Source organism: Sphaerodactylus townsendi, linkage group LG08, assembly GCF_021028975.2.
Source record: "Sphaerodactylus townsendi isolate TG3544 linkage group LG08, MPM_Stown_v2.3, whole genome shotgun sequence".
Classification (NCBI taxonomy): Eukaryota; Metazoa; Chordata; class Lepidosauria; order Squamata; family Sphaerodactylidae; genus Sphaerodactylus; species Sphaerodactylus townsendi.
In genome coordinates this window covers 7,767,305-7,792,723 of record NC_059432.1, presented here as the reverse complement: position 1 = coordinate 7,792,723, position 25,419 = coordinate 7,767,305, and the positions used below count along the sequence as shown (strand labels likewise).

Sequence of the window (25,419 nt, the reverse complement as noted above, 5' to 3'; positions counted from 1 at the left end):
CCGTGTTGGATGTTGATATAGAGCAGCGGCCCACAGTAATAGCTATAAATCAGGAAGGACCCAGTTCAAATCTCCCCTCTGCCACATGCATTCACCAGAAGGCCTGCTCAGAATTATTGCTTATTTACAGAATATTCCTCTGGCCTCATCAGGATCACTAATAATTAAAAGCCTAAAGCAACTGTAAAATCAATTTAAAGCCCAAACTAAAATACATATATAAAAACACAGAAACAGCAATTAAAACATAGGGCCAGAAGGAGGGGTCAGTTGCACCTGGCAAAACAAACAAAGTCTTCACCCAGTGGCAAAAAACAGTGATAGCGGGGAACATGTGAATCTCCCTGGAAGGAAGTGGCAAAGTTTGGTGACATGACCAACAAGGCCCTTTCTTGCGTTGCCCCCTGTCTAGCCTCGGGAGGCAGAGCCACCCAAAACAGGGCCTCTGAAGATGAGAATAGGATCCTTCTCATTGTCACAACACTCACCTGTGTGAGCAACTAAAACTATAAACAGTTACACCGAAGATCTCTGTCTTAGCTCCTCCAGGCCTCAGCCCCATCTGCTTTCCGGGGACTCTTAACTCCACCTATTAATACAAAGTCTTAAAGGCACCCCTCACCACAACAGGGAACTCAAGGGGGGGGGGGGGCAAAATTCTTGCAGGGCATCCAGGGTGAGCAACTGAAATAGAGTCTGGACATACTTTTGCTTTCTGCATCCCCAGTTTTAATTGATTGTTCAGAGTCAGTGACAGATGGATCTCCTTATTATGGCTCTGTGAATATGGGCCTTTGTTGAGGTTCAGCCTGCATCAAAGCTGCGGGAGTAAGGCAACGATTCTTCTAAAAAGAGAGTTTGGATGGGTTCCAAGATAGAAATCAGATGATCATTCCAGCCCCATGCTTCTGCACCATGCAGAGGTTGGGAGGCATCCTTGCTTAGATATACTTTTTATAGCTGGATCAATTAAAAAACCACATTTGGTAAAATAAAAAATTCAGAATGGCCTTCAAGACCGTGGATCTGGTAACTGCAAAATTCGTTTTCCAGTTTAAAGTCTTGCTGAAAGTTATTCCGAAGTATTTATAGGGGCTGCAATTGTTCGATAGGAATTCCATGGGCCCTTCCCCACTTACCTTAAGCCCCGCGCTACTCTCCGCAAGCAGCGCGGGGTCCCACTGCACTCCCCACGTCAGGGGCGGCAACAGCGCAGCCGCCCTGACGCTGCCGCTCTTGCGCCCCCTCAGAGCGCGGCATCCCTGGCGCTGGCGAAAACGGCGCCTTTGGATGACCCCGCACAGAGTCGTGGGGACGCCCAGACACGCGCCGGGGATGCCGCGCACTCAGAGCAGCGCGCAACGACGGCGGCAGCAGGAGAAGTGGGGAAAGGCCCCATGAATACTCCACCAGAACTTTCAAGAGTTTTTCCTAAAGACCATCACTTTAGTCTTATTGTAATTAATCTTTAAAGCTTTTTCATTACAAAAATCACCTAGTCTAAGTAGATCTTAGACCTGTTCGTGTGAAGATCAAAACCATATTATCAGCATACAAGAGGATGGACATTTTCTGCAAGCTTAAAGAAGGGCAACAAACTCAGATAGCCTCAAAACTATACCATGTAAATGCATTTAAAAGTTGAAGAGCAGAGGGGCCAGCGCACATCCCTGCTTTATCCCCCTGAAGACTGGGATTCCCTCAGGTAAAGATCCAGAGATACTCATCCTGATTTTAGCAAAGCTATTAACATGCATTCCACATATGAGAAGTAATAGATGTTTGTCAATATTTGTGTCAGCTAATTTCCTCCAGAGTTATTTCTATCAATGGAGTCAAAAGCTGCTGCCAAATCTACAAAGGCCACATCCAAAGCAGCTGTAGTGCCCTTGATACCCAGGACTGATGAAGTGAAGTGTTTGGCTGATGAAGTGTTTGGCAGTGACCAATGGCAGACTGTCCCAGCTGGCTTGTTGGGGGTGGATTACTTGGTAGGAAGCCTCCCAATTCTCTATCCTAAATAAGAAATATTTACTATAAAGTTTGCTGCTATATTCAACAAACTTATTGGGTGGTATTTCTGAGGGTCCAATTTGTTCCCCTTTGTAAATATAGGGACCACAATATTCAATTTCAATCCAGAAGGAAAAAATCTGGTTAGCTGAAATGGAGGCCCACTAGTCTGGAAAAGACTTCTACAATTCATGGATAAATAAGTCCTCACTGGGAGACTTACTAGAGGCTAAAGTTGAAATAAGACCTCTGATCTCTGAGTAGGATCATAGAATTGGAAGAGACCCCAAGGGCCATCAAGTCCACCCCCCTGTAATGCAGGAACACACAATCAAAGCACTCCCGACAGATGGCCATTCAGTCTCTCTTTAAAAACCTCCAAAGAAGGAGACTCCACCATGCTCTGAGGTAGTGCATTCCACTGTCGAGCAGTCCTTACTGTCAGGAAGTTTTTTCTGATATTTAGGTGGAATCTCTTTTCCTCCACCTTGAACCCATGACTCCTGGTTGATTTTGGTCGTTGGTTAGTAAGATATCCAATTGGCCTTGTTACCTCCAGGAAAATAAACAAAATATTTTCCTGAGTCAGGTTGCCTGGCTACCCTGGCTCCATGCCCGGACACGGAGACTTGTGTGGTTCAGAAGCCTCCATAAGGTTTACAGAGAACGCATATGTGTGTTTGTGACAATGCTATACGGTTTCCCTCTTGCTTATGCCTTTCTAGGATGTAATAAAAGCCCCTTTAAGTTGAATTTGTGATGTGCCTGCAGTTTAGGATGTTAGTTAGGTTCTTCAGCTAGTTTAAGGTTTTGTTATTGTTAGTTTTAAGAAAGCCATGCCAATAAGTATCTGTAAAGTCTTGCCCATAAGTATAAGTATATGTGTTTATCCCTTTAAGGTTTCCCTAACGTTTAAAGTTTAGAAATGTTATTTTTGAAATTTGTGTCTGATGGCCAAAGCAGTGGCCAGAAAGGTTTGATATTAAGGGACAAGAACATTGGCTCTGGAATGCAGCTTAGACCAACACCCAGCCGACACTTGGACAAAGACAAAGACCCTCTTTGGACTTGCAAATCGAATCTGTTGCCAGCACCCAAAGGTCCCCAGCCATTGGAAGATGTGAAGGGACCACCATTGGACAGTTTGAACTTTTCTTTGTTACAGCGATGCAGGGTGGGAGCCCCAGGGTATTACTAAGGAGTACAGCCATCTGATAAGGGACTTAGCTGGGTGCGGCAACGAGCTCACCTGGAGTTTTCTGAATGAACGTTATCTGCTTTCCGTTCAGCACCTGTGCGAGGTCTCGCAGGAAGATGCCTGACAGAGAGTTTTTTAATCTCTTTCAGAAATTGTAAATATATTTTGTTTGCGTGTTGTTTGTTTTGATTGGTGTCTGGGTGAGGGACTTGCCCCCTCACCTCCCATTTCCTGCCCCTTTTGCCCCCTTTGAAGTTTGGGAATAAAAGTTCTTGCTCTGCGTTGCAAGAGTGCAATTCTCTCCTGACCGAGCTGCGACCACCACTCGCAATAAAATCCTGTTGCTTTGAAGAACGCCTGCTTCCTGCACCTCATTAAGTTGCTGAGCTGAAATCACTTATTGTTACCTGGCAAACAGCGGTAACAGCCTGACCAGATGTTAGTTCTCACCTTCACGGAAGCCTTGAACCCAGAGTTACACAAATGGTTGTCATGGGGGGCGAACCCACCTGTTTGGCCGACTGGATTGCCTTGGCAGGGGATACTGATGCTAGGTTGGGATGCCTGAAAGTCTTCGACCCCCAGACCTTGGGTCTGCACCGTCCGCAGCTTTCAACAAAGAGATCCCAGAATTGTACCTCCCTTTTCTCTTGTACTGCCATCCCTAATTCCTGCCATAGTCACTTGGCATGGTCAAATTTCTTTTAAGAAGCTGTTTATATTTGGATCTAAGTAAAATAAGATAATTTGTGCATGTTCCTTCCATCAAGAGAGGAGTTTATCCTGTATAATTGACTAACTTTTTTCTGGCAGTTTTACACTCCTGATTAAATCATCCCTTTCAAGAATTGGTAATTGGTAAGATTGGTAATTTTAATGGTCTATTGTTGGAGAGTAACAGAATCATAGAGTTGAAAGAGACCCCGAGGGCCATCGATTCCAACCCCCTGCCATGCAGAAACACACAATCAAAGCCTCTGTTTAAAAACTTCCAAAGAAGGAGATTCCACCATCCTCCAAAGCGGCATATTCCACTGCCGAACAGCCCTTACTGTCAGGAAGATCTTCCTAATGTTTAGGCAGAATCTCTTTTCCTGTACCTTGAACCCATAATCTGAGGCCTGACTTGTTAATAACTGAATCTTGTAACAATCAGTCCAAATGACAGGCTTGCTCAGTGACCTGAATATTAAAGCCAGACTTGGATTATAGAGGGTTAGGGCAAGAGAACAAGATGGGAATTTGGGAATCAAATAGCTAAGGGGTTGAGAATGTCAGACAAAAAGGTCCCAAAAATTCACCTTACCCTGTGATTTAAAAGGTTTGGAATATAAAAATTGATACACATAAGGGAACCAATAAATTGGCCCTGGATCAATGAGTTCTGAATGCAATGTTGTAAATCAGTTTCCAAGACCTGAACATTTACTTTTATGTTGACAGAAACAAAAGTCACCAGAGACCACTCCCCCACTATTTCAATTTTCAAACTTTGTGAAGTGTCTTTATTGCAGATGTATCAAAAGCTCAATAACCTCGAAGAGTAGGAAAGCCAGACTCTGGTATCAATGTTTCTTGCAGATATAAAATATCAAAGCTACACAGGAATATAGGAAAACCAGGATCATGCAGTCTCTCTCTCTCTCTCTCTCTCTCTCTCTCTCTCTCTCTCTCTCTCTCTCTCTCTCTCTCTCTCTCTCTCACTCACTCACACACACAAACCCAGGTACCATGATAAAAGGTTTAACTGTCAATCAGATTTCTCTATCCTATCCAGCTCCCCCTTGGAGTCAATACAAACATATCCATTTTAGAAAGGGTCCTTCAGTCTAGATTATGGGATTTGTCTGCACCAAGTTCTGTACCAACAACTTGCTCAGTCCAAATTTGAAATCCTCTTTCTCTTGATTGACTGCTCCATCTTCATTCCCTCTTGACCTAGCAGGTAGATCACTGGATGAGGGTAAGGACAGGCCAGGTTTGTGAGGGATCTTCACAGTATTATCCACAGTAGGGGAAGATGTCTGGGGTGGTAACGCAAACATAGCCCCCTTTTGCTTCCCAGGAGTCCAGCTCCCAGGTGCTCCAGTCTGTCAGTAATCACAAATTGGTCAGCAGGTAGTAGTGCAGAAAAAGAACTAATCTAGTCTTCCTTGACAATATAATTAGATAATTAGATTCTGAGAGGGCAGCAGGATCAACTCAGTTAATTAGATTGTATGGAGAGGTTCTAGCTGGAGTTCATTTAGGTGATTCTACTTGTGTCATGGAGTTAATAGGATGTAATGGTTTTGAAAGTAGAGGGGACTGGACTGTATATATCCATAGCAGAAGAAATCCTTTCAAACTTAAAAAGTTTCCCTGTTGTAGAAGTGAAGGTATACTCAGGCAGGCAAAAGTTAATAATATTTTCTAAGCCTACTGATAATTATTGAGGAACCCAACTGAATTCAAATCTATGTGTCTGATACAGCTTCCACAACGAGTTCTTAGGTGACAGATGTTAGGTCTCAGAACCTTAAGCCAATAAACGGACTCCGGGGTATTGATCAGCAGCGTTTATTGATGAGGTATTGAAGCATCATACTTGGCAAAGCCAGTTCTGACAAAACTGGCACTCACAGCCCCCTCCATTCCGCATGGAATATTCCCCACCCCGTTTCCCAAGAATCTGTGAAAAACAATATTTGGAGCCGAAACGCCCCAAGTTCAGCAACAGATAGTGGAAGAGCTACCTGGTTTCCTGCCTCACAAGATAACGATCGTAATTCTATTCTCATGGGACAGAGGTGCCCAGGGAAGCCTAGTTTCCTACAAAGCATGTGAAGTAGAGCTCAAGGAAAGAATTTACAGATGGCAGTGGTTACATACGGTATATCTTTCAAGCAGCATTGATTTGTTACTTTAGGCAGTTACATGGAATAAGGAACGCATCTTAATCACACAGATAACATCCCTCTGACATTCCGCCCCCCTTAAGACCACCCCCCTCCGGTCAATGAGGGTACTGCTTATGGAATGCCTTTACTAGTCAAGGGGCTCTAACTTTTCTGGCATCAACCCATTCATTGAAACCTGCTGGGAAATGGGTCCAGGATATTAAATACTGGAGCCAGCCTCTGTAATCCCACGAATCCATGATAGGAGCCCCTTCGTGATGCATATCTTCTCCAATCCACTTGGGAGGGGGCACAGCTAATCTTGAATGTCAGTGATCTGCCAGGGGTGCCTTTTCCAGCAAGCTGCCATGGAACACAGGGTGCAGATCGCGTTAAGCTTTTAGGTAGTTCCAGTTCGATGCTACAGAGTTAATAATCCGCAACACTTTGTGGCCCTTTCTGCACGGGCCAATAAACTCGGGCTGGGGACTGGGAAAAAAAACGTTTTGGGGAGGAACTTCATGCGGCTTCCACCCCTAAAATGAGGCTGCCCCATGTTAACACCCCCCCCCCAAATGGTTTTTTTAAAGAATCGTGTTGTGCACAATTCTTTAGTTGTAATGCAGGTTGCATCTGCTTGCGAGCAAACAGCTGCCCAGGAAGTGAGTTACTTGGTCACCCTCCTCTCTCTCTTTTTTTAATCCCTGCCTCTCAGCTGTGTGATCATGCAGGGCACAGGGACGGCAGCACGGCTGTGAAGGGTCCAGGCCTGCCTGCCCACATCACTATGCAGGGAGGGAGGGAGGGTGAACAAAAAAAATGTACTGCGTTGTTGTATGCAAGTTCAGCAAATGGCAACAAATCAACCCAATTATCTTGGTGGTAATTTATGTAACTCTAGGTATTGTTCCAGCACTGCATTTAATCTCTTGGTCTAGCTGTCCATTGGGTGTGGTATGCGGACAATAGTCCCTGTTCTACCCCTATCCATTTCAGAAGCTATCTCCAAAACCGTGACATAAATTGGCTTCCCAGATCTGAGATTATTTTATCTGGCACTGAATGTAGCCAGTAGACCTGCCCCACAAACATTTGAGCCCCAATTTTGGGGCCGAGGGTATCCCCACGCATGGTATGAAATGCGCTTGCTTCAAAAATAAGTCTACAAGCACCCAAACTACTGTCTTCCCCTTACTAGTGGACAGATCTGTAATACAATCCATTGAGATCACTCTCCAGTTGCTTCCCTGACACTGTTCTCACCACGGCACACACTGGACAGCCCTTTATGTGGACTCCCATGTCCTTCTGGAGGGCGCACCAGCAGAACTTCCTCCTGACTAAATGCAGTGTTTTCACAAGCCCCAAGTGTCTGGCTGTCTTTACATCATGACACCCTTTTAACACTTTAGCTCGCAATGCAGAAGGAACATACAACCTCTCCTCTCATCACCATAGCCCTCACTCTTCCTTTAGAGCAGTGGTTCTCAACCTTCCTAATGTCAAGACCCTTTAATATAGTTCCTCATGTTGTGGTTACCCCCAACCCTAACATGTATCCATTTTACAGATGGAGAACACTGATGCAAAGAGGTGACCCCTGTGAAAGGGTCGTTCGACCCCCAAAGGGGTCCTGACCCCCAGGTTGAGAACCACTGCTTTAGAGTCCTTCCTAACTCCTTAATTTTGGGATCATCTTGACTTATGGATCTAAATTCATTTTCCAAATCCTTCTGGAGGGGGGCCTGCAACAGTGGTGGACCCGTCCCCGTCGCTCCCTGTGTTTTACTAGGGGTTGTTACAGCCAGACCCAGTTGGATTGGTGTAAAGATAGTCGAGTGGGTGGCCTCTTTGTGATCTGGGACATGGAGTAACCAGGAGAGTGCATCAGCTGAAAAATTCTTTTTTCCTGGGAAAAAATGTAGGGTGAAGCCTCGTTTTAGGGGTGAGAACTGTACAAAGTTCCTCCTCAAAACAGGTTTTTCCCATCCCCAGCCCGAGTTTATTGGCCCATGCGGAAGGGGCCAAAGTGTTGTGGATTATTAACTCTGTATTGAACTGGAACTACCTAAAAGCTTAATGCGATATACACCCTGTGTTCCATTGCAGCTTGCTGGAAAAGGCACCCCTGGCAGATTCAAGATTACTGAGATTCAAGATTAGCTGTGCCCCCTCCCAAGTGGATTAGAGAAGATATGCATCACGAAGTGGCTCCTATCATGGATTCGTGGGATTATAGAGGCTGGCTCCAGTATTTAATATCCTGGACCCATTTCCCAGCAGGTTTTAATGAATGGGTTGATGTCAGAAAGATCCAGGCCCCTTGTCTAACAAAAGCATTCCACAAACAGTACCCTCATCTGCCAGCGGGGGTGGGGGGGTGAAGGGGGGCAAAATGTCAGAGGGATGTTATCTATGTGATTGAGATGAATTCCCAATTTCATGTAACTGCTTAAGACAACAAATCAATGCAGCTAGAAAAACATGTAAGCAGCCTGATATATGTAACCACTGCCATCTGTGCATTCTTTCCTTGATCGTCACTTTATGGCTTCACATGCTTAGCAGAGAACTAGGTTTCGCCTGGTACCTCTGTCCCATGAGAGAAGAATTACATCCATTATCTCGTGGGGCAGGAAGCCAGGTGGCTCTCTCACTATCTGCCATCAACCTTGGGGCACCCCTGGCAGATCACTGACAGGCTACAAAACTGTTTTTCACAAATTCTAAGGAAATGGGAGGGGGGCTTTCAGTGGGGAACAAAGGGGACCGTGAGTGCCAGTTTCGTCAGAACTGGCTTTGCCAAGTACAGTGCTTCGAAACTTCATCAATAAAAGCTACTGATCAGTACTTCAGGGTCTGTTTATTGGCTTAAGGTTCCAAGACATAACATTATGAAACAAATTAAAGATTGGTTCTGGTGGGTTTTCCGGGCTGTGTGGCCGTGGTCTGGTGGATCTTGTTCTTAATGTTTGTTCCCTCTGTGATACACCTCTGAAGATGCCAGCCACAGATGCAGGCGAAACATCCGGAAAACCCACCAGAATCAGTTGAATCCGGCCGTGAAACCCTTCGACAAGAAATTACCGTATATACTCGTGTATAAGTCAAGTTTTTCAGCATATTTTTTCTGCGGAAAAAGCCCCCCTTGACTTATACACGAGTCAGGTGGATTTAAAAAAATACTTTAGGGTTTTTACTTTGTTGGCTGCCAGGGAGTGCAGTTTTTAAGTTAGTGGCACCAAAATTTCAGGGTATCATCAGGTGACACTCCTGATGATACCAGCCAAGTTTGGTAAAGTTTGGTTCAGGGGATCCAAAGTTATGGATCCCCAAAGGGGGTACCCCCATCCCCCATTGTTTCCAATGGAAGCTAATAGTAGATGGGTCTACATTTTGAGGGTCCATAACTTTGGACCCCCTGAGCCAAACTTTGCCAAACCTGGGTAGTATCATCAGGAGGGTCTCCTAAAGGTACTCTGAAATGTTGGTACTGCTAACATAAACAGTTATTGTTGAGACCATATTGTTCTTGTTGACCCTCTTTTCCACTTACAGAGCTAGTTTACTGTTTTTCTTTGAAATAAATATTAAAAAACATTTAACCTACTGATGCCTCAATGAATGTAATTTTATTGGTATCTGTTTTTATTTTTGAAATTTACCAGTAGCTGCTGCATTTCCCACCCTCAACTTATACACGAGTCAATAAATTTTCCCAGTTTTTTGTGGAAAATTAGGTGTTTTGACTTATATACTTATACATGAGTACATGCGGTAAAGATTGGAAACATACTAAATTCCCCTATTATGTTATGTTAAAAAGATTATTTATGAGTAAGAAAGAAATCTAGTTTTGCTAATTTGTTTTGAATTATATTTGGTAATGTAAATAGTTTATTTATTTAATCATATTTTTGTCCCGCCCTTTCCCAGAGGGCTCAGGGCAGGATACAACAAGTTCCTTATTTTGTATTTATTATCATATATGAAATTTAAATTACATTTAAAGAACTCTGCTAATAACTTTTATTAGCAAATAACTCTGCTAATAACTCTGCTTTTAACTGAAGATGTCGACAACTGAACCCAGAGCCTTTCCTACGCATGCCATGGGATCTTCCCTGAGCTACAGCCACCTCTCAGCCCAAACATCTCAGCCCAAACAGCCAGGAACCACTGATGGGCAAGAGATCGGTGGCTGGTGGTGACCATTCTGAAGGACAAGGAGGGAGCTGCCTGCTCATCCGAGGCCAAGTATTTACTCTCACTGGTATTCTTCTCTGGTGGCAGCTGCAGAAAGATGGTCTCAGTAGGCAAGATTCTCCTCTGATGGTTGCCATCCTGAGCCCACTTACATCACAGCAGCCATGTTAGGATGCTGCTGCACGGTCACTCATGGTCAGTGTGGCCACCACCACAATACCGGTTTCCCCTTCCCCAAGACCTCCTCTGACACAATTTGAGGGAAAGTGGATCACAGGAGAAGCTGCTAGGCTACAATTGGTACTAACCAGTGGTACACAATGTTGAAAGCAATCCTAAGCAGGTCTGCTAAGAAGTCAGTGTTCCCAGGACTGCAGGGTAAAGATACCATCTGGGCCAAGGAGCAAATGTACAGCTGGAAAAGTCTCCTCTGCAGTCCTTCCCACGAAACCAAGGACAAGAATTCCTTACCTGACCAGAGGAATGTGATCAAGGGTGCAGCAGAAAATCGAGCTCTCCAGCTCACATGACTGATTATAAATCCTGTCCAGGAGAGGGAGAAAAATATATTACATCCTGTTTTGCACATGTGAACAAAACATTAAACTTTGACACTCTGCAATTTATTTTGCAAAAAGACTTTCCAAATGGCAAAATACAATTAATTCAAACAATGGTAGAATATAAATAATTCATTTTAACATACTGCATTTGCGGCACACGTTCAAAGCAGCTGCCCATTTTGCCACGGAAGCTGGATAATCTCTTTGTGTCCCTACTGAGCAAAAAGGCCAGCTACAAATGAAGTAATAGATAAACTTTTAAAAAATCCGTACAAGAATATGAAAGTAATACAAGATAAAAATATAACACAATAGGTAATAAATGTATGAGGCATTGCCAAATCAAACAAAAACTCTCTTGGAAGAGATCCCAAGGGCCAGATTTTGGGGGTGGGGTGGGGTGGGGGGTATAGGCCAAGAGAAATAGCTAGAAAGAAGAGGAGGAGGAATTTGGATTTACACCCACCTTCCTCAGCCAAAGGTCTCAAAGGGGTTTACAGACTCCTTCCCTCCCCCTCCCTACATCAGACTGGTTGTGAAGTGCCTGGCACTGAAGAGTTTTGAGAGAACTGTGGCCGGCTGAATAACATCAAGCAGGCTTCATGAGGAGGAACAGGAAAATGAATCCAGTTCTTTAGAAAATAAATCCGGTCCGATGCTTATGTGAAGGACAGAGGAATCAAACCTGGTCCTCCAGATCAGAGCCCACCTGCTGTTAACCAGTACGTGCGTACACCCCCTCAACTTTTAACAGCAGGTGGTCCTGCTGAAGGAAACTGAAACGTGGTTTGATGAACAAAGATGATGAGAGAGTTGATACAAATCACAACGGAGCATAAACATCATCGAATCCAGGTTCCCAGAAATAGGTCCAATCTAAACAGAAATACTGTTTGACTTCTAACAGTCGTCCATCTTGAATCTGAAGTGATCAGGCAAGATAGAAATGTTCTAAATAAGCAAATAAATAAATCACACAACTTCCACACTAGATGTGTTTACTGTAGGCTCCAAGAAATTGTCATGCATGCCATAGCAGAGAGAGAGAGAGAGAGAGAGAGAGAGAGAGAGAGAGAGAGAGAGAGAGAGAGAGAGAGAGAGAGAGAGAGAGAGAGAGAGAGAGTTGTGGCTCAGTGCATCTATTTGGCATGCAGAAGGTACCGGCATCTTCAGTGCTAAACAGATCAGGCAGTAGCTCAGCCTGGGACCCTGGAGAGCAGCTGCCACTTTGACTAGATGAGATGGATCTTGGTGATCTGAAAAAGTTAACCCTACAGTGACTGTGAAGATAAACGCCAAAATTATCTAAGTTCCTAGCATTGCTTAATCATATTATAGCAAGTTATGGGTTTCACGTTTCAGCTGGTTGTCTCACTGACTTTAGGGATTATCAAAGAGCCCAAGTTACCTCAATGAGTCTTTTTCTGAAATTTCTATCCAGAGAAATCTGATTTGCTTTTCATAGGAGTGCATATTTATAGAAAAATACCAGTCTTATCATTCTCTAAAAATCTCCTATCATAATCATGTGGTTATCTAACTGATTCATAACTAAATATGACATAATCACAAAAGTGCAAATAAGCCTGTTACATTATTATATTATTATTATATTACATCTGATATAGCAAGATAAGAAGGCCGATCTCTGCTCTTAACTACTTTTAAAAAACAATTAATCTATCTTTTTTGCAACTGTTTCAGTTGACTGTTCAAAATGAAAAGTGCTTGAACTCTTGGCTAACTTTCCTACTCAATAAGAAAAGAGTCCTGCTGGCATAGCTACCATTTCAGAGGCAATTAAAACTTTCACTTGTAGAAGGTAAAGGAAAGCATGGAGTGATGTGTGAGTGTCTCCTCCTTTCCCAGGATACTGAACCATGGGATTTGGGAGGGAGGTGGGGGGTGTCTGTTTTTAAACAAAAAAACCAGAGCTAACCTCTCTTGCTCTCACTCTCTCCCCCGTAGAGCTGCATGCACAAGGCTCCCAGGAGGGCAGAGATTTTTCTTAGCAGTCATGACTCCTGCACAGTTTTGGCCACAGGATGCAGCAATTCCTAGAAGCTGCAAGATGACTTTGGGCAGATGGCCAGTGAAGATGGCTCTGGAAGCAAGACAGGGCAGGCGAAGGGGGAGGCAGCAGGCAGTTGCTGAGAGACGGGCAACCCCCAGTTCTTTGAATGCAATTCCCACCTCCTGGCACTCCCCAGCAACGGAGGCCGAATTGCGAGTTCAGCAGGGTGGCAGCTGGCTTGTTTGAGAGCAGCCTAAAAGAGGCCTGCTGGATCATAGTGCTTCATACACTGGCCAACAGACAGGACAGAGAGACCAAGGGTCCCCCTCCTCTGACGCTGCCTACCTGGACTCGGACTAAGAGACTCACTGCTGTTCCCTTATTTTCCACACCTTCTCCATGAAAGCCATTGTGGCCTCCACCAGCAGAATTCCACTCACTGGCTTGTTGAGTGAAGAAAGGTTTTGTTACTGCTGCTCGGGTAACAATAAGTGATTTCAGCTCAGCAACGTAATGAGGCGCAGGAAGCCGGTGTTCTTCAAAGCAAAGGATTTTGTTTGGAGGTGCTGGTCACAGCTCAGGCAGGAGAATTGCGCGTTGCAAACAAGCGCAATAACTTTTATTCACACACATCAAAAGGGGGCAAGGGGGCAGGTAGAAAGGGGAGATAAGGGGGCAAGTCCCTTACTAAACACCAATAAGAAAACAACAATACAAAAGGAAGATACTATTACAACTTTGTGAATGGGATCACAAAATCCCGTTGTCAAACGTCTTCCCGCGAGATCTCGCAATGGTGCTGAAGGGAGAGCAGATCAGTGGCGTAGCTAGGGGAAATGGAGCCTGGGACAAAATCTGCGTTTTGCGGGCCCCCCGCATATGGGCAGCGTCCCTCCCCCGCATGACCAAACAACATTTTTTTGCACCAGGTCATCTCAAAGTCACCATCACATTATAGAACATGCCCCAACACACAAATCTGAACACACCCAGGGCTCCCTAGTTTAAACAACATTGAAAGTGATGCTATTTTTTGAAGGGGGGGAATCCACCCTGAAACAGCATCACTGTTAATGATGTTTAAGCTAGAGAGCCCAGATTCTCCTTTTAAATCCACCTTAAAGAGAGACTCTGGGCTCCCTAGTTTAAACAACATTGAAAGTGATACTGTTTCGGAATAGATTTCCCACCCATCCCCCAAACAGCATCATTGTCAATGTTGGTTGTGGGTTTTCTGGGCTGCGTGGCTGTGGTCTGGTAGATCTTGTTTCTAATGTTTCACCTGCATCTGTGGCTGGTATCTTCAGAGGTGTATCACAGAGAGAAGTGTGTTATACACTGTGTCCAGACTTCTCTTATAACAGACTTCTCTCTGTGATACACCTCTGAAGATGCCAGCCACAGAAGCAGGTGAAACGTTAGGAACAAGATCTATCAGACCACAGCCGCATAGCCTGTAAAACCCACAACAACCAGTTGAATCTGGTTGTGAAAGCCTTCAACTATACTTTCAATGTTTTTTTAATCTAGGGAGCTCAGATTCTCCCTTTAAATCCACTCCAAAGGAGTGGATTTAAAGGGAGAACCTGGGGAAAATTTAAAGAGATTTAAAGAGAGAACCTGGGGAAAATTTGAGGGTGCCTGTCAGGAGAGCAATGTTTAAGCTATCAGTACCAAAATTTTTGGCTATCTTCAGGAGACTCTCATGATGAAACCACCCAGGTTTAGTGAAGTTTGGTTCAGGGGGTCCATAGTTATGGACCCTCAAAAGGACCCATGTACCATTAGCTCCCATTGGAAACAATGGGGGATGGGGCACCCCTTTTGGGGGTCCATAACTTTAGGCCCCCTGAACCAACCTTCACCAAACCTGGGTGGTATCAGCAGGAGACTATCCTTATGATACAACCTAGGTTTAGTGAAATTTGATTCAGAGGTTCCAAAGTTATGGGCCCTGAAAATGATAGCCCCATCTACTATTAGCTCCCATTGGAAACAATGGAGGATGGGGTCACCCCCTTTGGGGATCCATAACTTTGGACCCTCTAAACCAAACTTCACCAAACCTGGTTGGTATCATCAGGAGAGTCACCTGACAATAGCCTGAAATTTTGGTGCCGCTAGCCTAAAAACTGCACCCCCTGCAGGCCAAAATTGGGAAGACAGTAAAAAATACAGAAAGCCACAAACGAACCTGCAATATTTGCGCCCACCACAAGGTGGCGCCCGGGGCACTTGTCCCCGGATGTCCCCATGGTAGCTATGCCTGTGGAGCAGATAAAGTCCATTCAGGAAATCTAGGTGGGCTCGCTACCGCACCCAGCTATCTCCTTTATCAGATGGCTTCATCTCTGTAACAAAGGAGGGTTCAAATTGTCCAATGGTGGCCCCTGCACGTCTTCCAACGGCTGGGACCTCTGGGAGCTGCCAGCAGAGTTTAATTTGCAAATCCAAAGGGGTCTTTGTCCTCTTACGTCTTAGTCTTTAGTGGTGTAAAACTTTTTTTAAAAAAAGCGCTTCTTGTCATTAGAAGTCAAAATGGGTTTATTAAAGGGACCTTTTCTCATAGAATCCCCTTTTGGTTGTCCTCTTCTGCACTTTTTCTAGCTGTGTTATATCTTTTTTAAGCAAGGCAGGCACCATGCTACTCGGCCATGTTGATTACCCAGGAAACCAGGTGAATGGTATCTCTCTCTCACCTGAAAAGTGCCTTTGATTCAGTTGTAAAAGACTTGCTGTGGCTTAAGTTAACAAAGATGGGGATCGACATTAGATTATTACTACTTATTAAATCTCTCTATTCAAACACAACCTGCCAGATAAAATGTACAAATTCTGGAGACCTAACTCCTAAGATTACCGTCGTGACAGGTGTTAAGCAAGGTTGTGTATTGGCCCTGGTCTTGTTTAACTTATTCATTAATGATTCGGTACAAGTGTTGTCAGATGTTAATGCACACAGCCCAGTTCTTTCAAACAAACCCGTACCACTCCTACTTTATGCTGATGACGTGATACTGATCTCTAGATCTCAAGTGGGCCTTAAAAGGCTCCTTAGAAAAACTATGGAGTACTGTACATCTAACTTCCTGTCCTTAAACCCAGAAAAATAAAAATAAAAAAAATTGTCATCTTTTTCTAATGTATTTAAGCTTCTTCTAGATGAAGCTTATTAATGGGGAGTTATAGGTCCGAACACTCCAAGTCCTTTTAAATATCTAGGCCTAACCTTCCATCATAAAGCCCATTAATGGGCCAGACATAGAGATATTGCTGTAAAAGGGTTGAAGTTATCACACACTGCTTCCCCAGCAGTGGTAAAGTTTTTTCACACCAGGGGAAGGGGATATGTCCCAGCAGCTCTAAAGGTTTTCAACTCCAAGGTAGTTCAGCAACTTCTCTATGGAGTTCCCTTATGGATAACTGCATGGAACAAGTCCATTGAAAGAATACAATCTGGTTTCCTCTATAAAATACTTGGATTACCACACTCTGTACCATATACTGTACTATGCTTAGAAACTGGTCAGAACCTACTTGAAACAAGAGCATGGCTGAATACGTTCAAGTATTGGATCAAATTATGTTTTAACTCTGATGTGCGCAGTTTAATAATATACACAATGCTACCAGACCCTATTTTGCCTCTGAATGGTATCAACTTCTCAAATCAAAAATTTACTCAATAGGTTTATTACTTGAAGATCTCTGTATGCTGACACCCAGAGAGATTTTTGGAACCTTAAAAAGTAGACTTCTAGAACAGGAATATCATATCTTGTTGGGCCAAGCAAATAAATCATGCTCACCCCTCTCTGTCGGAATAATACCGGAACAGGGGCACATAGCCAAATATCTTGAAATATTAACTGAACCCCAACAGAGATGGATTATTACCAGATGCAATACTTTTCCATCGGCCATTACAAAGGGTCGCTACCTACCTATCCATCTCCAGGATCGGGTTTGTCCACACTGTAAAAATCAAGTGGAGACTCTTGCTCACATTATTCTTGACTGTCCGAGATATGTGGGCATTAGGAATTTCTCTCCCAGGCTGGCCCTAGACAAATCTGAAAGTGACTCTGACTGCTCTGTTGTGGAGCTTCTGTTAAACAACACAGATGTGTTGTTTTCTTGTATTCTACAGATGTGTTGGAAAAAGTGACAGAACTTTCTAAGTAGTGTATACTGCTATATACAGTCTTCCTGTCTGCGCTTTGAATGTACTCTTGATTTGTATTTCAAAAATGTCTGGCAACGCTAACCTATTTTTAAATGCCAAATAAAGGTTGTTGTTGTTGGTCTCTCTCTCTCTCTCTCACACACACACACACGCACGCACGCACACACGCACACACGCACGCACACACCTCTGCAGAGGGAATCTTCTTGAAGTCCTGCCTCTCATTTCTTCTCAGGTTCAGGCCAGAGAGAAATCTAGAAACGTGATCCAGTGAAGTGGGAGATCAGTGCCATGACTTTCTGCCTAGCAGGCATTATAGACGGATTAACTGAAAAACATCAGTATTGATTCAAAATTTTACTGAATATGGAGAGAACAGAGAAACAGTCTGGGAAATTCACTTGATCATCTGCAGAGAAGACTGAACTGAAGGTGTATGAACAGATGCATCAACCACCACCAACCCTCATCCAAACATACAAAAAAATTCTTCCACATGTTATGGATCACACTGAAGATTCAAAATGGACACAGTACTTAGTGGTCAAGTCTGAATATGCCAGGAATGTTGAACTGATTCAGAAATGTGAGAGAAGGCATTGCATTACCCACTTGAAAGAAACAGTGAAACTATATTCCCCAAATCCTCACTCCTCATATGGAAAAGGAAAAAACCCTACAAGGCAGCCCACCCCCACCCCCCACCCCCAGTACAAGTAGGGAGATATGGTCCAAGTCAAGAAGAAAGTGTGCAGAGAAGTCGGAAGAAAATGAGATGAGCAGAAAATGGGAAGCGCAATAGCCCGATCGATCAGCTTCCCCCCCATAGAGATACCGATTTGGATGATGTTTTGATTTACTCACAGACCCTGGAAGAGCATGAAGCTTTAGTCCGGGAAGTTTTACAACGTTTACTTGATAACTCCCTCTTTGCCAAGTTGTCAAAGTGCTGTTTTCACCAATCCTCCATAGACTACCTGGGCTATCGAATATCCTCTGACGGTCTGGAAATGGACCCGGCTAAAGTGGCCGCAGTGGTTGACTGGCCTGCCCCCACCAATAGAAGGGAATTGCAATCTTTCTTAGGCTTTGCTAACTTCTATCGTGACTTCATTCCCCATTTTGCCAAACTTGCCTTACCGCTCACTGATCTTTTACGCACCTAAAGGAAAAGCGATGCCCAAGCGGCTAAGCCCGGGGCCCCCCCCCCCTGGGCGCATGAATGCCAATTAGCGTTCCAGCAGCGGAAAACAGCTTTCACAACTGAGCCGAATTCTGACACATCCCGACCACTGAGCTTCCTTTCAAAATCGTTCACGTGGATGCGCTTCGGACAAAGGCGCTGGCTTCGCTGCCCTCTTGCAGAAAAATAAAGACAATAAATTGGTACCGTGTGCTTATTTATCCAAAAAAAATTTTCTGGTTCCGAACTAAAGCTGGACTGTCGGAGATAAGGAAACCGCTGCCATCAAACTTCGCGTTGAGCACTTAAGCCATTGGTTGGAAGGAGCCAGCACCCCTTTCAAGTCTGGCTGGATCATAAAAAATTTGGCTGCGCCTTCCACCCTCAAAATGTCCCGCTAAACAATTACGTTGGGCTATTGATTTTTTCTCTCGCTTTTCGCTTTTACGGTCCATTTTTTCCCCGGTAAAAAAAAAAAAAGCAATAAGCTGGCTGATGCATTGTCCCCGCCTCCCCCCGGGGAGGGAGACGCATCCCTACCGGGATATTCCACGCTAATCGTTCTCTCTCCCTCCCAGCTAGGGATTGGCATGTCACCCGCTCCACAATCCTCTACGTCACCCCCCCCCCCTATGCCCATTCCAGCCATCGTCTCCCCCCTTCCTCCAGGAACTCGCTAAGGAGGCGGGATTACAGCCGAGCTGCCAACAGAGGAAAAAAGATGCACAGCTAATGCGCTTTGGAGGATGGTGTCTGGAAAAGGGGTGTTGGTAACGCTCCTCGCTCCTCCTTCGAAAGCAAGTTCTTCAAGCATGCCATGATGCTTTCGTCAGGCGCTGGAGCACTTCGGGTTTTGTAAGAAAACCCTTCATCTAGCCCGCCGCTTCAGTTTTGGTGGCGCTCTATGCGCAAGGACGTTGAGTCTTACATTAAAGGGAATTAATTTCCATATGTGCGGAGGCCAAGTCAATACCGGGAAAGCCTCATGGATTACTGAAACCTATCTCCGTCGCCTCCCGACCCTGGCAGGTTATTTCAATGGATTTTATCACTGACTTGCCGGACAGTCACGGGAACACTGTTTTGTGGGTGGTGGTGGATCTCTTTTCCAAACAGGCGCATTTCATTCCTTTGCACCACCATACCTTCAGCTCCCAAACTAGCCCGGGTTGTTCATTCAACACATCTACCCGCCTACATTCCTCTCCACCTGAGAAGGTGAGTATCCGGATCGTCAGGCCCTCAATTCATTTCCTCTCGATTTTGGAAGGCTTTCTCTGGAAAGTTGTTGGGAACCACACCAGCGAGTCGCCGCCCTACCACGCCTTCAAAGTGGACGGGCAAAGTGAACGGACCTTAACAGAACATCTAGGAGCAATATTTACGCTTGTTATACCAAACTTCCACCATCAGGACAACTGAAGTTGTGAATTAAGCTTCCGCTTCGCCGAGAGTATGCTTACAATAATGCAGATTCATAGCAGTACGCATGAAAAAACCCTCTATCTCGGAAGTAGTCTCTGGTCGATCAGCTTTCCCGGGCTACAAGGTCTCCAGCTGCCGGCTAGCGGTAGGTATTGCAGCCACCAGAATTCAATCAATGGATTTTGTCACTAGCTGAAGGCTGGAAATCAGTTCAGTCTACCTTAAAACAGGCTCAAGAAGCCCCAAAAGTTTCAGGCAGATAAACACCGGGCTCAGAATTCCCCCCACGTGTTGGGAGGCTTTCTGGCCAGTTTATTTTGTCCACTCAAAACCTTCCAGGCATCGTGCATAAATACTCAAAACTTGGCAAGAAATTTGTGGGTCCCTTTCAGATTACAAAAGTGACTTCAATGATGTTACTGTCTTTCGCTTTTTAGATCTGCCTAATTCACTAAGTAACATTCATCCCGTCTTTCATTCCAGCTTGCTCAAAAGAGGCTCCCCGCTTCAGATGCCTTGGCTTATCAGCCTCCTCCGGAGACACTCCCCGCCAGTTATAATTGATGGACATAAGCATTATGAAATAGACGCTATCCTGGACTCTCGCTTCTTTCGCGAACGCCTACAATATCTGAATTGTCATGGGTTGGCTATTCTTCTGGCCATAATCTCAATGGGTGTATAAGGAGAATTATCGATGCCCCTCTTTAATTGCTGCATTTCACTCAAGCTTTTCCGACAAACCGGGGAGGGGGAAAAAGGGGAGATTTCTTTTAGGGGAGGCAGAGTGCGTAAGCGATCTCAGTCGTTCTTGTTTCCCTTACAGCCTAACCTTGCTTTGACGGAGATTCTTTTGGCCGGGCGTCCGGCCAGGACCTGCACCAACCTTGTGAGAATGCTTATCTCGCTTTTGCATAGTAGAATTCCGTTCTCATGAGAACGGGGCAGGGGGGATGGGTTAGTCAGCATTATAACCTGTTGTTTGAGCGGGGTTGCTCATTCCTGCCATGTCGTGTGTGTGTGCTTTCCAGGATGTCTGAATAAACGGACTTATATCAAAAGCCTGCTCAAGAAGGGAAAAGGCTGCCACAGAAATGTAAAAAAAATGTTTCTGACTCCCCCAGAAACCTAGACGCTGACATTTGGAGTCTCATCAGCTACTTCTTCAGAAATGTTTGCACTATCCAAATGCCTGAGAACACAAACCAGACAGCCTTCTTCCTGCCTTTCTCTTCTCTCCCTCTTGCTTCAAACTCCAGAGCTGTTTGAAGCAACTGGGAAACCACAATGGCTTCAAGCAGAGCAAAATATTCTACAGGAAACAGCAAGTATGGAATATTTAGATTTTTCCTTTCCCATTTTGCCAGCTGGAAAGCAGAATCAAGCTAAATACAGCCTCTTTCTTGGCTGAACTGCTTGGGAATGAGAACAGCTTCCAGGGAGCCAAGGCCACTCCGCATCTCCTCTGGAGAAATTCCACTCCTTGTTAAACAGAAAAGTTGCAAGGAAACTTGTGCCCATCTTTGTGAAAACTGAGACAAAATCACTTTCAGATACTTTGCGCGAAGGAAGTTTAACTTCGTGACAAACCTCTACAGCATCTAATAATTAAATAACATTTTTTAACATGGGGGACTATTCTGCATTCTCAAAGAAGAAAAAAGCCACTCCTGTACCCACTTCAGCCTTAACACTACATTCTCGACATGTTTCTTGAAAAAGACAATAGTGCTAAAAGCTGAGATTGCCCGAGGGATGGGGGGGGGGGGGGGGGGTGCTGGCAGAGTTGGACTTTGCCTCCTTTGTAAAAACAAACAACAAAATAAGTTTCCAGAGTCCATAGAAGAGCAGAGGCCAAAAGACATCAAAGTAAACAAAAATCACTTGGTCTTGGTAGGGGCTTGACTAACACTCAGGCGGCTTTTGACGGCACAGGAATGAGCTCAGACCCAGAAGTTTCTAGTTTGAGGCCCATGCTGGAACAAGCTCCAGGATTCCAGTTCCTGACTCAACACAGAGCCACCCCAAAGCAGGAAGAGGAGTGTATGCACAGACATCTTCACCCCCAAATAAGCTTTGAACTATCCCAGAATCAGTCATAATCAGCCCACAGCAGCATCTCCAGTTCAACCCCGGAGGCACCCAGAACAATCTGGCGCTGGCTTTGCTCATATTCTGACATGTAGGTAAAGGTACAGTTTCCCCTTCAGTCGTGTCCGACCCTGGGGTGCCACTGCGAGCAGTGATTTCATAGGCAAGTTTCTTTTGTGGGGTAGTTTGTCATTGCTTTCCCTGGCTATTCTTTACCCCCTAGCTGTGTGCTAGGTACTCATTTACTGACTAAGAAATGAATGGATGGCTGAGTTGACCTTGAGCCAGCTGCCAGGATATCTGACCCACAGGGGGCTCGAACTCCTGACCGTGTGAGTGGCAGTGCAAGCACTTTAACCACTATGCCACGCAGCTCCTTTATTCTGACATATAAGCAAATGTAAATGTTGCACCTTGAAACAAGCTTTGGACTATCTCCTGTCATACACTGCCAATTTATTTATTTGTTCAGCTTATAGGCTGCTGTTCTGCAAGGGGTTCAGAGTGGCTTACAACAATTATATACATTGACTAACTGTCTTGAGATGCTGTAAAAAGCATGTTTGGCATTTTTGTGCTATAATAAACTGAGATCTTTGCATCATGAATTAGGTTTTTGGGATATATTATGTCAAATGGCTCATATAAATGTGCTTTAAAGCTACAACAGCAACAACAAAAACTCAAGTTTTAACATACCATCCTCAACACATTTCCTTGAAAGATGAAAATATTTAACAGTGATTTCATTTTAGGTTAAACGTAGTGAGGGGTGGGGAACAGGGGACATTCAATTCCAACAATCTTTTTGCTTTGTTTCCACAATTGGGAAAAAAATAACAATAGGATTTCTATGTCGATGATGCTCCTCAACAAACATTAGTTTCTGCAGGCTAATCGTTACTCCACTACAGACATCAGAAGAGCTGCAAGACCAAGAACAAGCTACAGGAACAAAGATAAGCAGCCACCCAGAGGGAAAGTGTTCTTACCATACATCAAGGGAATCACTGACTATAGGAAAACAGATGAAGAAACATAACCTACAAACAATCTACAGACCCACTAAGAAAATTCAACAAATGCTATGTTCAGCAAAGGATAAGAGGGGGAGGGAGGGAGGGGTGGCATGCAAGGGAAGGGTAGACTCCTGCAGGACCATGCAGCTGTGGACAAGTCTACGTAGGGACCACCAAACGCAGTGCCCAGACACGAATCAAAGAACATGAAAAGCACTGCAGGCTAATTCAGCCGGAAAAATCAGCAATAGCAGAACATGTGATAAACCAAGCTGGGCACAGAATATTGTTTGAAAACACAGAAATTCTGGACCACTCTGACAATCAGACTACGTCAAGACTACACACTGAAATCTACAAGCACATGGACAATTTCAACAGAAAGGAAGAAACCATGAAAATGAACAAAATTTGGCTACCAGTACTGAAAAACACTAGAATCAAGACAATGACTAATGAACACCACCCAGACAAAGGATGTCTCTTGACAGAAAGCAGTCAAAGGGCTAGTGAACACTACCCAGAACACCACCCACCACTCTAGACAGTAAGCAATCAAAGGGATCAAAAGGAATACTACAATGCAGATGCCCTCACTAATTGATTATGCTCTCTTCAGGGTTACTCACATGCTAAATGGGTGGATCCTACCCAACACATGCAAATCAAAGTTGCTAACTGCACCCTTTACACTTGTTAAAACTGGCAACAGGTCCTTTCTCCCACCTTGGACATTCCAGAGGTATATTTACTCCACTTGCTTTACTACCATCAGATCCTCTGAAGATGCCAGCCACAGATGCAGGCGAAACGTCAGGAGAAAATGCTACTAGAACACAGCCATACAGCCTGGAAACCACATAACACCCCAGTGGTTTCTTAATTGAGACATGACAGTGAACCACAGTTGGTACAAACTATGGTTAACATGCCAGCTACAAACCCTAATTTGACATTCTGGTTTCTTATCAACCAACAAACCCCAATTTGTAACCTTGTCTGAATTCAGACATCACAAATAATCAGAATTTGGTCAAATCAGTGTTTCAAGTTGCAAGATTGCTCCCGGTCATATTTGGCAGAACCTACTGGCCACAGTGTCAACCCACTAATGGCACTCTGCTTCTGGGCAAAGAATTCCATTTCAAATAGATTAGACCAAGCTTTATAGCCAGTTCCTAATGATTGCCACTTCTGGTGGGATTTGGATAAACATGGCATAGTGGTTAAAAGTGTGGAGGACTTTAATTGGAAGAACTGGGTTTGATTCCCCACTCCTCCACATAAGCAGTGGACTCTAATCTGGTGAACTGTGTTTTATTTCCCCACTCCTCTACATAAAGCCTGCTGGTGACCTTGAGCCAGTCACAGTTCTTTCAGAACTCTTGGCTCAACCTACCTCCCAAGTTATCTGCTATTCTGAGAGGAAGGGATTACGATTGTAATTCAGAGGATCTTCGCAGCTAGATTGCTGGCTGGAAGACATAAATCACTGGCCTAGCAATCATTCTGGATAAAGAAAGATTGGGAGATAACCCATACTGCTTCAAGAAGCTCTCCTCTGCGATAACCACGCAAACAGAGGTTTTTGTGAATCACCCCAGAATGGAGAGCCAGGAAACAGCCAGCCAAGTTGAATATACATGGACTTTAAGCCCGGCCAACCCCCAATTCTTTGCTTTTGGAGTATAAAGCAGAGTATAAGCAGTTTGGAGTATAAAGCAGAGTATAAGCAGTTTAGTGGTGAGATAAGTCTTTTCTCTGGGAAACTATAAAGCAGAATGAAACTTTAAATGGGTACGAGAGTTTTTAAAAAATCCCTCCAATAGAGATTTCTGGCAGTGTAGTGAGTTCGGGAAAGCCCCATGTGATTTAAAAGATATAAGCTGCCAAAAGGACAGCCATACATCCAAGGGTTGGTGTGCCACGCAACCAGCCCTAAACGCAGCACAACTGGTCCTAAACTAACATCAGTTCTGTCCCCAAGAATGCCCCAGCCCCCCTCCCCCGCCTTTGGCATTTGAGTAGAATGCCGGAGCAACCCCGCTGTGGCCTGACTTTCTAGATTTTGGAGAGGGGGGATTGTGGAATGTGTGTCTGCCCCCCTCGCCTCTTTGGATGGAGCTGTGTAGCTCCAATTATGGAGGCTAATAGAAAATCAATATTTAAGATCAAAGATAAAGACATCATCATCATGAAAGAAATACCGATTAGAGTCCTGTCATGATATATAAAACAAAGGTTCACAAATTCACCTTCTAGGCAGCAAAAGGTTTGCCCAGAAACAAGGGCCAGGTGCCAGGAAGTCTGTGACAACCAGGTACAGTTGACCTTTAATGTGATTGGTGCATTCAACAGTGACTCTGGTCCAATGGGAGACTGTTGTCGGGGAAAGTACCTAGCTTGAATGTACAAAGCTGTGCATTGTATATATATGCAGTATTCTCTTCTATTCTAGTCTTCAAGTCTGTTCTAGCTTAGTGTTATAGTATTGCTGAAGTGTTCTGTATAGCCTTGTAGTCTTATCTAGTATACTCTTGTGTAACCTTGCAACTGCTAAGTAAAAGCCTTCCTGATTGGAAAGAACATCTTGCAAGGACAGTTTTCTTTTCCTAAGGGATAGGAGGCTGCAGTGTGTACAA

At 44.4% G+C, this 25,419-nt stretch overlaps 1 protein-coding gene across 4 annotated transcripts in view; it reads right to left on the bottom strand.

Annotated features, from left to right (window-relative positions):
- Positions 1–25,419, bottom strand: part of NFKB2 (nuclear factor kappa B subunit 2) — an 86,602-nt gene that overhangs the window by 40,974 nt on the left and 20,209 nt on the right. For 3 of the 4 annotated variants that reach the window (XR_007245208.1, XM_048504879.1, XM_048504882.1), the window contains exon 3: positions 10,768–10,839. Coding sequence is in view for 3 of the 4 variants with exons in the window: in XM_048504879.1 (XP_048360836.1) it covers positions 10,768–10,839 (72 nt within the window). In the remaining variant the exon portion in view is untranslated. Of the gene's footprint in view, positions 1–10,767; positions 10,840–11,002; positions 11,092–25,419 lie in introns of all 4 variants that reach the window. The other variant, XM_048504883.1, reaches the window with a different exon arrangement.